Genomic DNA, 13,895 nt, shown 5'->3' on the forward strand with positions numbered 1-13,895 from the left:
TGGATTCCGTGATGGTTTTTTTGTATTCCACATTTATTATTATTGCCATCTATATATGTCTGCTTCAGTGCTTCTCTTTTGAGTTTTGATGGCGAAAATCTGTGGCTGGAGAGCAAATTTGCTGTACATGTTGCCCGATTTGGAGCAAAGCCTGCACGTTTCTGCGACCTTTTTGGGTCAGCAAATTCGCTGTCGCACGAGCTGGATACACGGTAAGGACGATCTTGGTCCTTTTAAACAAATCTGCTGAGACAACGATAGCCTAATTTACCACTGTTTTTTGCTTCATTTCCTCAATTACCTTAGCGCTGCTCGGTACGACGTATGATTGCTACTCCACTACTCCATCTGTCGTTGAAATTTTTTGAGACCTCAGAATGAATCTAGCAATAGCAAATTCATTCAACCATTTCAGATATATCTTTTAAATCAAAAGAAAGTTTCACGGTAAATGGTCATAAACCAGAAGTTTTTTTTAGAGGATAAACCGGAAGTTTTCTTAATTCTTATGATCCTACTTTGCAATTTCCAAATTTTGCAAATTTTTCCGTAATGGAAACGCGTCAGTTTTGAGGGTAGTTTTGGGTTTTCCACATGTCCGAAAAAGGAACAGAACTACATAAGTTAAGTAGGGGTAACTGCTGCGACAACGGTAGTATGACGTCAATCTGCCGTGTTACTCCTCGCACATCATCGAATGCTTACACCTTAAGCACTCTCGAAGTCTATTTTGTAATAGGACTGAACTATGTAACAATTAAGCTAAGTTTCGATCCTTTGACCACGTATGGATGTTGTCTATGGAGTTTACCTGCGGCAAGAACTACAGATTATGGTTTTCTTTCGAGATGCACACTAGGGAGATACAGATGTATCATAAGGTTTCTTCGATTTTGTTCTGTTTAACAACAATCGCCCCTTATAAATACCTTGTCAGTTTTGCTTATAGAAAAGGTTGTCTCGATCCTGCTAATTTCGTAAAAAATAAAGGTCCAGTTAAGGATCCTCCGACGATTCAGCTAGAAACTGCCCGTTTTAGACAACGGAAGAATAATCCTCTCGGATCTATGCATCATGCAGTGAACCGTTGCACACTGCCAACGACGACCTGGAATTTTCAACACCCGACATACATATATGCGCACATGCAGGATATCGAATTCATTTGTGGAAAATGGTGCCGCACAATTACGACTTGAATTTTCAACCGGACTTGATATATATATCAAGGGTGTGCTGCCCATGCAAGATGCAAGCCTACTCCTGTTGGAAACTCTGCTCCGTAGTAGGCAGGAGTGACTAGTGAGCGCTTTTTTCTTTGAGGGGGTTAGTACTAGTGAGCTAGTGAGGGCAGTTAACTCTAGTGAGAGCCCATGCATCTTGACCAGTTCCTGCCTCCTTCCTCCCCCGCCTATCAAGGGCTGAAAGGTCAAGGTCCTTGGTGGGCCCCGGCCCACACCAAATCCTAACCAAACGGAACCCTATCCTTTCCTTTACCCCATCCTCCCATTTTGTCTTATTTTTAGGTGTCGTCTTATAACCCACACGTGGTAAAATGGTGATGCCGATGGGTAAACAGATGTATTAGAAGTGGGCAGGTCATTTTCGTTTGAGAGACGAGATAAGCCGTGGAAGACTGTGCTGGTGGAGTTTTAAAGTGCAGAAATATAGCCTAGAAGATGCATGAATAATTAAGTGCTCAGTCGCTGCTATGAATAATCAGGATTAGTACAACGTTAGGTAGGACAGGCTTTATCTAGCTAGAGATTTTTTTTTCCTTCTAATTTTCTTGTCGGTACAGGCTCTATCTACTGGCTCTAGAGAGATGTTAATTAGGAGGGAGCATGCGAGTGTGTGGTGGGGCGCTGCACGGAAAAGAATGTCGAGTCAACTCTTTGACTCGTGTCATGGCGTCAGCGCCCACGTCGCCGGCCGTCTGCCGGTGGGCTCCACTGCCAGCGAGCCCTGGCTTGATGAAGCCGACCGAATGCCCGAACCAAACCGAGAGTCCGAGACAGACGGCCAAAACCGGCCATGCAAAAAGTTCGCATCAATATCATATCTCTCTCACCTCGATTTGACAATATGATAATAGTTCTAAATTATTGTCGTTGTTTTAGTGTAAATTTGGACTAAAACAACGACAACAATCACTACTACAAAACGGTCTATATGCAACGGCACTGATGAACAACAACAGTGTCGGTCGAGGCCGCGACTGTTACTGATGAACAGAGCGGGGTCTGTCTGTTCCCGTCCAGCCATACATCAGTGGCGGTCACGCGAGGCGACCGCCACTGATGAACCATCATACCTCGCGAGATACATCATTGGCGGTCGGTTAAGAGGCGACCGTCATTGATGAACCACGCATCAGTAACGGTCGCACTAGCGCAACCGTTACTGATGTACCCACTATTATCAGTAACGGTCGTCCAATTCCCGACCGCCACTGATGATCGTCGCGGTTTAAATACGAAGAGCAGAGCCGCAGCTGGTCGCCCTGCGCGTCGTAACGGACCAGCTGCGGCCCCTTCTTCTCCGGTGACGGCGACGCGTTGCCCGCCGGCGCCATGGCCGCCGGCAAGCCCCCCAGGTAGCCCCTCCTCCCTCCCCCTTCCTCCTCTCTTCCCCCGCGCCGGCGGCGGCCGTCTCCATGGCCGGCGGCCGGCCATGGCCGCCGAGTTCCATTTTGGAGCTCCGGCGGCCGGCGAGCTCCGATTCTCGACCCAGAAGCTTCCCTCTCCCTCCCGATCTATCTCGCCGGCCTCCAATTTCTCTCCGAAGTTTTCCAATTTCAAATTTTTGAGCTCCGGCTGCCGGCCAAAATGCAGCCTCCTTGTCGTCTCCCGGAGCTTCCCTCTCCCTTGCGAGCTCTCTCTCTCTCTCCCGATTTTTCTCGCCGGCCTCCAATTTCTCTCCGAATGTCTCTAATTTCAAATTTTTAGTTAGCTCCGGTTAATTAACACCTTAATCCCCTTGTCAATGATTAGGCTAACTATTTTGTTTTGTTTGTTTTCTTGTGTATTGTCTTGTACATCGAAAGACCGTTCTTGGATGTACGCCAAGGAAAGAATCAATGCTGGATGGATAACCAAATGGACGGTCTTTTTTGGAGTCGCGAAAGGTGATATGGAACGAAAAGGACTTGTGATGATGCGTTGTCCATGTCGCAAATGTGGAAACACATGCATGATGAAGCCTGAAGATGTTCAGATGCACATGCTGGCATCGGGTTTTGTGGAAGGTTATTCTCGCTGGACTTGTCACGGGGAGGATGCAGTTGATGTCGGTAGCGGTAGCGAAGATGATGATGTCCTGCGGTATGATCTGGCGAATGATTCCGAGGAAGAAACAAAGGTCGATGAGGAGGATAATGTGGAAGGTGAAGGAGCTCCACGTGGCAGGATTGCCGAAATGCTAGATGACCCGTACCTACGGGACCAGCTGGAGGACCCCGAAGATGAGGCAAAGTATGCTCAGTTCAAAAAATTGTTGGAGGACGCAAACACACCCTTGGATGATGGAGCTGGCGAAGAAAACAACGTGCTCGAAGTGACGCTCGAACTTTTGAGGCTGAAGGCAGCATCATGCTGGTCAGACAAGGGCTTCACGAACTTGTTGAGTTACCTTGCTTCGGTTTTTCCACAGCCAAACAAGTTGCCCAAGAGCACATACGAGGCGAAAAAGATTACATGCCCACTTGGATTAGATTGCGTGAAACATCATTCATGTCCAAATGATTGCATGGTATACATTGGAAAGTACGAGAACCATGAGAACTGCCACATATGCGGTGCATCGAGGTACAAGAAGAAAAACGCCAGAGCTGGCGAAGACGATGGGAAAGAAGTGATAAAGGGCAGGCCGGCAAAGACTGTCTGATATCTTACGGCATGTGGCCGAGTTGAGCGTTGGATGCAGAACGTTAAGGACGCGAGGTATCTCGTCTATCATGATCCGGCGCAGGCTGCATTCGATCCTGACGGACACTACCGTGTGGAGAAAGCTGGGGTCCTAAGACACCCTGCCGATGGGACTCAGTGGAGGAACTTCGACACGGCATTTCCTGATTTTGGGGCAGCGCCCAGAAACCTGAGGCTCGGTCTCAGCACTGATGGGATAAATCCTTTCGGAAACATGAACAACAAGCACAGCACATGGCCAATGATCTTGTTTGTCTGCAACCTTCATCCATGGTTAATCATGAAGAGAAAGTACATCCACATGTGCATGCTCATACAGGGTCCAAAGCAGCCGGGAGCTGACCTAAAGCTAGTGAAGGATGAGCTGAAGCAGCTTTGGAACCCTGTCGGCGTGGTTTGGGACGCAAACAGGAGGGAGTACTTCACGATGGGAGCAGCGCTTCTGATCTGCGCGCATGACTACCCCGCGAATGGAAATACTTCATGCCAGGTGACACATGGCTACAATGCCTGTACAAAGTGCGGGGAAAACACGACGTCGGAGAAGTTGCTAAGTGGTTGGATGCTAAACACCCTCGGAGGGATGACAAGGAAAGGTTCAATGGGAAGACGGAGCACGGGACAGCGCCAAAGGAGAAGTCTGGTATGCAAATCCTCGAAATTGTGAACGATCTTGAGGTTGTCCTCGGAAAGATTGCTGCGAAGAAATATAAGGAACCTGAAGGCGTCGTGTGGAAAAGGAGGTCCGTATTCTGGGACCTAGAGTACTGGGCACATTTAGAATGCCGCCATAGCATAGATGTCATGCACGTGGAGAAAAATGTATGCGATGGCGTGCTGGGGTTGCTGATGAACATTCCAGAGAAGACGAAAGATTGATCCAATGCACGGAAGGACCTGGAACTCATGTCTATCAGAAAAGAGTTGTGGGGCAAAGATCAAGTGTCGGCAGCCGACAAGAATGGTTTCGTGACGGTGACCATGCAGTGTCGTCTTGCATGTTACAACCTGTACAAAGACGAGTTGCATAGGATGTGCCAGTGCCTGCAGGGCATTAAAGTCCCATCGAACTACTCGTCGAGCATCAATCATCTAGTTGACATGAAGAGTCACAAGCTATCTGGCATGAAGTCTCACGACAACTATGTCATACTCATTCAGTTACTTCCAGTCGCAATCAGAGGTATCATGGAGCCGCACGTAAGGGAGACAATCATGAAGCTTTCTGACTTCTTTGACAGCATCTCACAGAAGTCAATCACCGTTAGACGATGCCAGATACTGAAGGATAGTATGATACAGATTCTGTGCAAGCTCGAGATTTCTTCACTCCATCATTCTTCGATATCATGGTCCATCTAATGATCCACATATGCGATGAGATCTTGTCCCTAGGGCCCTCGTTCCTGCATAACATGTATGGCCCTGAACGATACAACGGGGTTATGAAGCGCTACGTTCGTAACAGATCGCGTCGGGAAGGTAACATGTATCGCGTCTTCCTTCGCGACGACCCGACCCCGCGTCGCCGTCCCCGAGCCTGCACCGTCTTCCTCCGCGACGACCCGACCCCGCGCTGTCTTCGTCCAACCCCAGGTGCGCTTGCTCCCCTCTGCCTCCGTTGTTAGGGTTAGTTAATTCCTGTCAAATTAGTTTCTGTCAAAATTAGAGCACCCTGAATTAGAGCATGCTAAATGGAATTTGATATACATGCTACATGGAATTTGCTATCAAATTAGAGCAAATTTGATAGCAAATTTTCTGTCAAATTTGCTACATGCTACATGGAATTTGCTACATGCTACATGCTGTTTACTGCTGCTGTTAGTGTAATCATGTTTGGATTTTAGAGTAATTTAGGATTTATACATGCTGTTTACTTATGATTTTAGAGTAATTTAGGATTTATATACATGATGTTTACTTATGATTAATAATTCATTTCTAGACCCTTGAACAGTGAAATTTAGGATTTATATACATACTGGGATACACCAAGTATATGATTTTAGCTATATACATGTTGTTTACTTATGTTTACTTATCATTTTAGCTATATACATGCTAGGATACACTAAGTATATGATTTTAGCTATATACATGATGTTTACTTATGATTTTAGCTATATACATGCTGGGATACACCAAGTGCTTCATTTATGTGAATTGTGGGCCCGACCATCATGTCGGGTCATTGGAGAAGGGGCCGGCCATCGTGCCGAGCGGGTACATATGCGGGTGGGTTTTTTATGCAGGTTTCGAGCTCCTAGTAGAGAAAATTTGCTAGTCTTTTAGCATAGGTCATGCCGAAATTTTCGACCGATATATATTTGATGATTTTGATGGCATAGGTACGAAATGGGCAAGAGTAGCCAGAAACCAGTTCTTGATCGGGAGGAGGTAGATCGTGTCGATGAAGAGTCTTCATCGGGAGAGCAAATTGCTAGCTTTGGCTCAGGTAGCTCTCGTTCAGAAGAGCGCGACAACGAGCGATGGGTGGAAGAGAGTAACCCGCAGCCTTCTGAAACTCCCGCTAAGAAGCCAAGGAAGACGACGCCGAGGAGGAGTCACAACTTGAAGGAGTTCTATTACGTGGTCACCCGGCACTCTGAGAGAGGCTGCCCGGAGTCGCCTGAGAGGGCACAGAAGGCCTTCGCAACGACCTGTGGAGCCGTTGCACGTAAGTATTGCAAGATCACCGACGAGTGGAGTGACATCTCCGAAGTCGTTAGAAACACGTGCATCACGGACGTTGCAAGGAGGTTCCAAGTCACTAACGAGTGGCGCGAGCGATTCCTAGCGGCCGTCAGCATAGCAGTGCGCAATGGACTTGCTAATTGGAAAACCACCGCTAGAAAGTGGATGGACAAACCCTACGAGATCATCTAGAAGAAATGGCCGTTGGTAACTGATGAGGCTGAATGAGAAAAATTCAAGAAGGAATCGTCTGACCCTACAGTGTGTTCTGTGGCTACTACTGCTGTCACATCCTTATGGAGAATGCCAGCATGTTCAAGCCTGAGTGGAAGGGGTCGGTCGCGGTGATGGAAGAGTACCGGCGGCTCCGAATGACAATGGGACACCGACCTAAATGGGTCGTGTATAACATTCAAAGGGAGTTCGCCCATCTCATCAACAATGAGGTCATCAAGTCTAGTGGGGACTTCTACGAACGCGTGCAACAAGTGGTGTTTATGGTTCACCCACAACATTAGGACCTAACTTGAAATGAGATACATTTGTATTCTTTATATGCTTCTGTGAAATTTTGACACTTTGTAATTATGCTTATGAAATTTTGACACTTTGTAATCAATGTCGTGAAGTGAGATACTTTTGTATTCTTTATATGCTTTAAATGATGCGGCTTTATATACATTTGTATGGTTTAAATGATGTGATGTGATGTGATGTGATGCGGCTTTATATGTATTTTTATGTGATGTGCTGTATATACATTTTGTGTATTTCCTGTGTATTTTCTGTGGTTTTAATTATTTTTTTAAATACCGAAAATGTATCAGTGTCGGTCGCTCGACCGACACTGATGTGGCAACGCTACCGTTACTGATGATATATACATCAGTAACGGTCGGTTCGGCCCGCCCGCCACTGATGTATATATACATCAGTAACACGACGTGATTAACGGCGGCCCCGACCGTTACTGATGTTGTTTTTCGACCGTTACTGATAAACCTTTCTGCAGCAGTGAATTTAGAACGGCATGAAGTAACATTTTTTTAAACATTATGCAAAAAGAAGACAATTACATGTACAATGCAAGATGCTCTATACTCCTACAGTAGTACGTACTCCTATATGTACGTTTGCCAAGAAAAAAAAAGTGAAAATTGATTGATATCTATATCGGATACTGATATATGCTAGGCAGTGACGTCGCGTTGAACGGATCGAAGCCACCAACCACACAAAGGAGTCTATCTTCCTTTGACCCTCAGATAGAGTCAGAGCCGTGCAAACTCAGGCGAACAAAAAAAAATTTAATGGTGCGTGGCATGCAGAAGCCTGTCGTCTTTTGGCCGTACCAAATCTTGTTGACCGGCCAGCCAACGCAACCAACAAAAACCGGCCCTCTAGCTTCCCCCAACAACAACATCCACCTACACCCAGAGGCCCTAAAGAGTTAGATTTTATACGTGTTGCGCGCCCTGCTCGATCCCCTCCCAGCTATTCTGTTCTAGTGTTGCCAGAATAGCATTGCAAGACACAAATGCTCTCGGCAAAGCCTTTGCCGGCGGTTCTCCATCGAGGCCACCAGCAAAGGCAGTCGGTATGAAGCCTAACCGGTAAATGTCTGGAGATCGAGCTCTTGGCTCTGCATATATTCATGTCGTCGTACCCTCGATTTAGGATTCAAATTAAATTAAATTAAATTAAATTAAATGGGCACGTGCCGATTTACGTACGTGTAGGTACGAACACGAACAGCTAGCTAGCTAAAGCTAGCCAGTGCAGTCTCCATTGCACGTCGCCGTCGGCTTTGGGCGCGGAGGAATGAGGATCGAGCAAAGCCACGCCGGCGCCCGTCGATCGACCGGATTTGGGCTTCTGGCCGAAGCTTCGCGGGGCTGCGCCTTCGTGCCGGACCCCAGCCGGTCGTTTTTACGCTTTGTCGGCCTGCGCTCCGCGTGCATATGCCAATGCCACCTTATTCTCTCGTCCCTTCCCCGGGTTCACACACACGCACATCGATCTACCATGCATGTCCTGTAAAGCACGGACAGTGCCGATGCACGGATCAACGTGAAAAGCGCGATTTGCCGGCCGGGTCAGCCAAACACGCATGCACACCTCAAAGATTTCGTTCAAGTTCACGATTGAAAGAGATCAAATCGACAGTGATATAGGAGTAAGATTTGTCCCCACGCCGCCCAGCGCGCGCGTGTGCTCACACACGTACATACGCCCAGCCGGCGGCGAGCCCGACAGGCCAGCCGGCGACCCAAAGTTTGATCAAATTTCACCTTCACGAAAGTATCTCCTTTCCTTCTCAAACAAGAGAGAGGCATCGGCTGAGCCGCTGAGCTGCCTGGAGTTAACGGCGCCGTTGAGTGCATGCGGGCCCCGGCGCCAACAACGACCTGGTTCGCTCCCGCCCAAAAGAGCGACGCTTCCAGGAAGGCGCCGCACCGGACGGCCGGGTCAGCCAGTCATCCACGTTCCAGAAGGCGACCCTGTAAAAACCACATCCCAGCCGTCCCTTCTCCATCCACCGGCCAATAGTACCTCCTCCCCGCGGCCCCCTTTGACTCGTCGCCGGGGCTCCTATAAGTACCCTCCTTCCCCGTCCAGCTCCAGAACTCTTCTCCCTCCTCTCACCTTCCCTACTAGCAGTACTAGCTATACTAGCTAGCTTAATTATGGGTGAGGCGGGCGCCAACATGGCCCACTGGTCTGGGCTCTACGGCGGTGGCGGCGGAGGGAGCTCGAATAATGGGCCGGACCAGGGCGGCGGCAGCGTGGTGACGGTGTCGAGCCCGACGTCGGGGGGATCGGGCGGCGGGACGAGCCCGGCCCGCTCGGCGCCCGGCGTCGAGGCGGGCCGGGTCGGCAAGCCGGCCCGCCGCCGGTCCAGGGCGTCCCGCCGGGCCCCCGTCACGCTGCTCAACACCGACACCTCCAACTTCCGCGCCATGGTGCAGCAGTTCACCGGCATCCCCTCCGGACCCTACGGCCCGCCCGGCGCGAACGGCCCCGTCATCAGCTTCGGCTCCGGCGCCGACTACAGCATCGGCGGCGGCGCCTTGCCGGTGCGCCCGGCGCCGACGTCGGCCGTCATGTCCTTCGACCACCACCACCACCTCGGCCGCGGCCACCTCGCCGCCGCGCCGCCGCCGTCGTCTTCGTCGTCTCCGGCGCCGGCCGGGTTGCAGGGCCAGCTGTTCCGGCCGCAGCAGCACCAGCAGTACGGCGGCGGAGGCGATTACGGCATGCACCATGGCGGCGGGGACATGTTCCTGCAGGGGTTCGAGTCGTCGGCGGAGGACAGGATGCTGCTGCAGAGCATCCAGGCGGCGCACCAGATGATGCCAAGGCCGGCGTCCGCTAACAACACCAACGGCTACAACTTCGGTTGATTATCAATTAACGACGACACTCCTGATTAATCATTCAGAGAGCCAGGCCAGGAAGCAAGCTCTGCATCCATGATCCATCCATGGTTTAATTAACTTGCTTCCTCCGATGCTCTCTGCATGCGACCCCGACCGGCCGACGACGATCGATGCTGCTGCGGTTGTTGCATCCACTGTCAAAACCGCTCCGTAATTAATTTTTGTTGGCCTTGCAGGTGTAGAGATCAGTCAAAGTTATGCAGGGTTAGCTGGGTTCAGTTAAGGCAGTGTAATTAGCTGTAGTAAGTAAGCTACACTGTATACTTAGAAGAAGAAGAAGGTGAATGTGAAACGGAAGGAAGGCATGTAAATATAGTTTTAGCTTTCGGTGCCGCGACTTGATAAGCGAGGAATCTTCTTTTAGATTGTGTGGGAAGCAAAGTTGGAGACTACAAGCAACCGCCAATGCATGCATCTGCCTGCCGCCCGCTAGCTGGTCAAGTCGCCGCGCCCCATTCATCACATGTTGTTTTCCCCCTAATAAATGCGCCCTTTTCTGTCCTTTCGCCACGCCAAGAAAAAAAAAATACAAAGATCAGCCGAAACAAAATATATAATTTTATTTTATCATCTGACGACATTTATAAACGCCGTGAGAATAAACGATGCAGTATGCATCAACGGTACGTATGGGCGATGGACTGATGGATGGGCCGATCTCGGCCGTACGTTGAGAGTACTAGCACGTATAAGTGGGGACCCATTGATTGAGGTCTGCCATGACGACTTGATGATGATGCCAAGTCAAAGTCGCAACTGCCGTGCCAACTTGATCGAAGTTAGCTACTTAGCTCGGATTAATTAACTATAGCACGGTCGGGAGTTAGTTAATTAACCACGCCTCCATTTGTTTGCCTCTTTTCTACACGCACATGCGCGTACATGTGTCTTTCACGGGGCCGTCAAGCATTCACACGTAGAGAGGTACGTAGGTGTAGATTAAGGGTATAAGGAGTGTATCAGTAAACTTGTAATGCAGTTTAGAGCAGATAAATTGATGAGTTGTAGTGATAGTACTAGTAGCCGGGGCTTTGCTCGCTGAGGGAAGAACCGAACGCTCGATATGCCAAGCGGATTCAATCGTTGCAGAGGCACTAAGGCAATCCTCTGAAGAAAAAGAATCAATTGAGTTTTTGTAATTTGGAAGAAAGAATTTTATATTTTACACCCCAAATGTATCTCCGGGGACGCTTGATATGCCAAGTGGATTCGATCATTGCGGAGGGAACTTCATATTTCAGCTAGCTTTATTGATCATCAAATATTACATACGTTTGATCTTTCTTTCATGGATTGGACTATGTGACAGCCGTATGGTAACTGTCATAATCACCGTACGATTCCCGCCCTCCTGCCTTTCGATATTTTCCCGCAAGCACGAGCATGCGACAGGTAGAGAAAGCGTTGCACCCCCATGCTACTCTATGGAATTCAAATGAAAGCACATCATGCATGCAAATAAGACAAAAAAAAGATCATGTCAACGAAGATTTCTCATATTTCAAACTTTAAAACACTTTAACTCCGTAATGACACATCCGATTTACGATCCGTTTCCACGGTTGAGTTTATCACGACAAGAGCTCCAAAACTAGATCCCACATGGATATGTTTCAGCAACTTTTTTCAAATTTAGAAGTTACCAACTATTAGTATACAAGTTACCGAGCCCATTCACAACTAATTATCGGCTTGAAAATTATATCTCACTTGAGAATGTTTCAGCGGCTCTTTAGGATCTCAAAAGTATTAGCCGGTATTAAGTTACCAGGCTATTCACAAGGCGATGTTGGTTTCAACACTGCATCTTATCTAGGTTGTTTCGGAGACTCTATTGGCCTTCTAAAATCCATAAGTTACCATCCAATATTGTGTGAGTTATCGGACTATTCACAAATGAGTTATCAGTTAGAAAACTAAAACTCACTTGGAATGTTTCGATGACTTCTCTGAACTCGCGAAGTTATCAACCCATAGTACGTGAGTTATCGTCTTTGAAAAGAGAACTAAATTACTCACATTAAAACGACTTTTGCTGCAGCTTAGAAGTTATCAGCCCAATAATTTATGTGTTATCAAAACATTCACAACTAGTTACCAGGTTATATCATATTTGAACGGTTGGGTAACTAAATTAGTGACCTAGAGATAACTATATCACAAACACCTTGGTGACTAAATACGTGCTATGTCGGTAAGTGTGTGAGTTATCCGACTGTTCACAAAAGAGTTATCATGTAGAAAACTAAAGCTCACTTGGAATGTTTCGATAGCTTCTCTGAACTCACGGAGTTATCAGCTCTTAATACTTGAATTATCGGCTTTGAAAGTAGAACTAAATTACTTACATTTCAAAGAATTTTTCTGTAGTTTAGAAGTTACCAGCCCGATAATGCATGAGTTACCAAAACATTCAGAACTACTTACTAGGCTATATCATTTATGAACAGTTGGGTAACTAAATTGGTGACCTGGTGATAGTTGTATCACCAACAGCTTGGTGACTAAATAAGTGCCATGTTGGTGATTGTGTGAGTAATCGGACTATTCACAAATGAGTTATCAGCTAGAAAACTAAAGCTCATTTGGAATGTTTTGATGACTTCTCTGAACTCAGGAAGTTATCAGCCCATAATACATGAGTTATCGGCTTCGAGATTAGAACTAAATTACTTACATTTCAACGAGTTTTGCTGCAGTTTAGAAGTTACTAGTCCAATTATTATATATGAGTTACCAAAACATTCACAATTAGTTATCAGGCTATATCATATCTAAACAATTGGGTAACTAAATTGGTGATCTGGTGATAACTATATCACGAAAACCTCGGTGACTAAATAAGTGCCATGTTGGTAATATCAAATTCAAAGCTTTTACAACTATATAAATGACAAGTGGTAACCATAAGCTAATCAGTCGGGTAATTCCACAAATGATATTGTGATAACTACAGTGATATAATCTGCATAACTTGGTAGCTATGCAAGGTTCGCCAGCACTATGGTGGTAAGCTAATCATGTGAGGGTGGTAACTCTATAATTTAGAGTATTGGTAACTACAAAATTGCTATGTTGGTAACTCAAGAGTAAAATGAGCCAAAAAAAACACTAACCAGATGAGCAATTCTTAGTGGAGTTCTTCGCTGTTGTGGTGAGTTAAAACTAGACGCTACTAAATCTCCAATCTATGGCTCCACGCAATCACCAAGCCCGCCATAGAACTCCACCACACCAGGTCGGAGGCCCCGTCTTCGTGCTTACCTTCGCTGGTGACGTCGAGTACTTCGTTGGCCACACCCTGATTTCCTTGATCTAGTCCGCCCCTCTCCTCTGTTGCCACACGACGACCAAGGCAGGATCCGGGGTGCTGGTCGAGGTGCCTCGAGGTGCCGGTCGCCTCGCACTGCCCTTCCCACCGACCACCGTCGCCGCCCTCATCGGAGTGTTGCAGAGGCGAAGCTAGCCATCAGGAGCAAGGGCTGGTTCTTCCCCAACGGAGGCAGGGACCTCCCGCGCGTGCCTCGAGGTGCGAGTCGCCGCCGATCGCCTTGCGCTGCCCTTCCCACCGACCACCGTCTCGCAGCCCTCACCGGAGTGTTGCACGAAGCTAGCCGTCGAGATGGCCGAGGAGAGCGGAGCAATGGAGTAGGTGGGCGCTGCCTTTGCTCGTGGGGGAGGAGAGGGAATTGATTGGAATTGAAAAGAAGGAAGAAGCGGACGAAATCAAATATGTGAATCGGACGGAGCAAAAAAAAATCAAGAGAATCGGATGGAGCGGAGCGCGTCTGCGCGTAAGAGCAGCCACCGGACGGCTTGAAAATAGAATTTT

At 47.8% G+C, this 13,895-nt stretch overlaps 1 protein-coding gene across 1 annotated transcript; it reads left to right on the forward strand.

Annotated features, from left to right (window-relative positions):
* Positions 1–9,234: 9,234 nt before the first annotated feature.
* On the forward strand, positions 9,235–10,565 carry LOC100823063 (calmodulin-binding protein 25). Its single transcript, XM_003570233.4, has one exon. It carries the CDS (start codon positions 9,311–9,313, stop codon positions 10,025–10,027), a length of 717 nt encoding a protein of 238 aa, XP_003570281.1. The 5' UTR covers positions 9,235–9,310; the 3' UTR covers positions 10,028–10,565.
* The last annotated feature ends 3,330 nt before the right edge of the window (positions 10,566–13,895 follow it).

This window comes from Brachypodium distachyon, chromosome 3 (genome assembly GCF_000005505.3).
Source record: "Brachypodium distachyon strain Bd21 chromosome 3, Brachypodium_distachyon_v3.0, whole genome shotgun sequence".
Taxonomy (NCBI): domain Eukaryota; kingdom Viridiplantae; phylum Streptophyta; class Magnoliopsida; order Poales; family Poaceae; genus Brachypodium; species Brachypodium distachyon.

Excerpts from the sequence above, each read along its gene's own strand:
- LOC100823063 (XM_003570233.4), top strand. The coding sequence starts at position 9,311 with ATGGGTGAGGCGGGCGCCAACATGGCCCACTGGTCTGGGCTCTACGGC.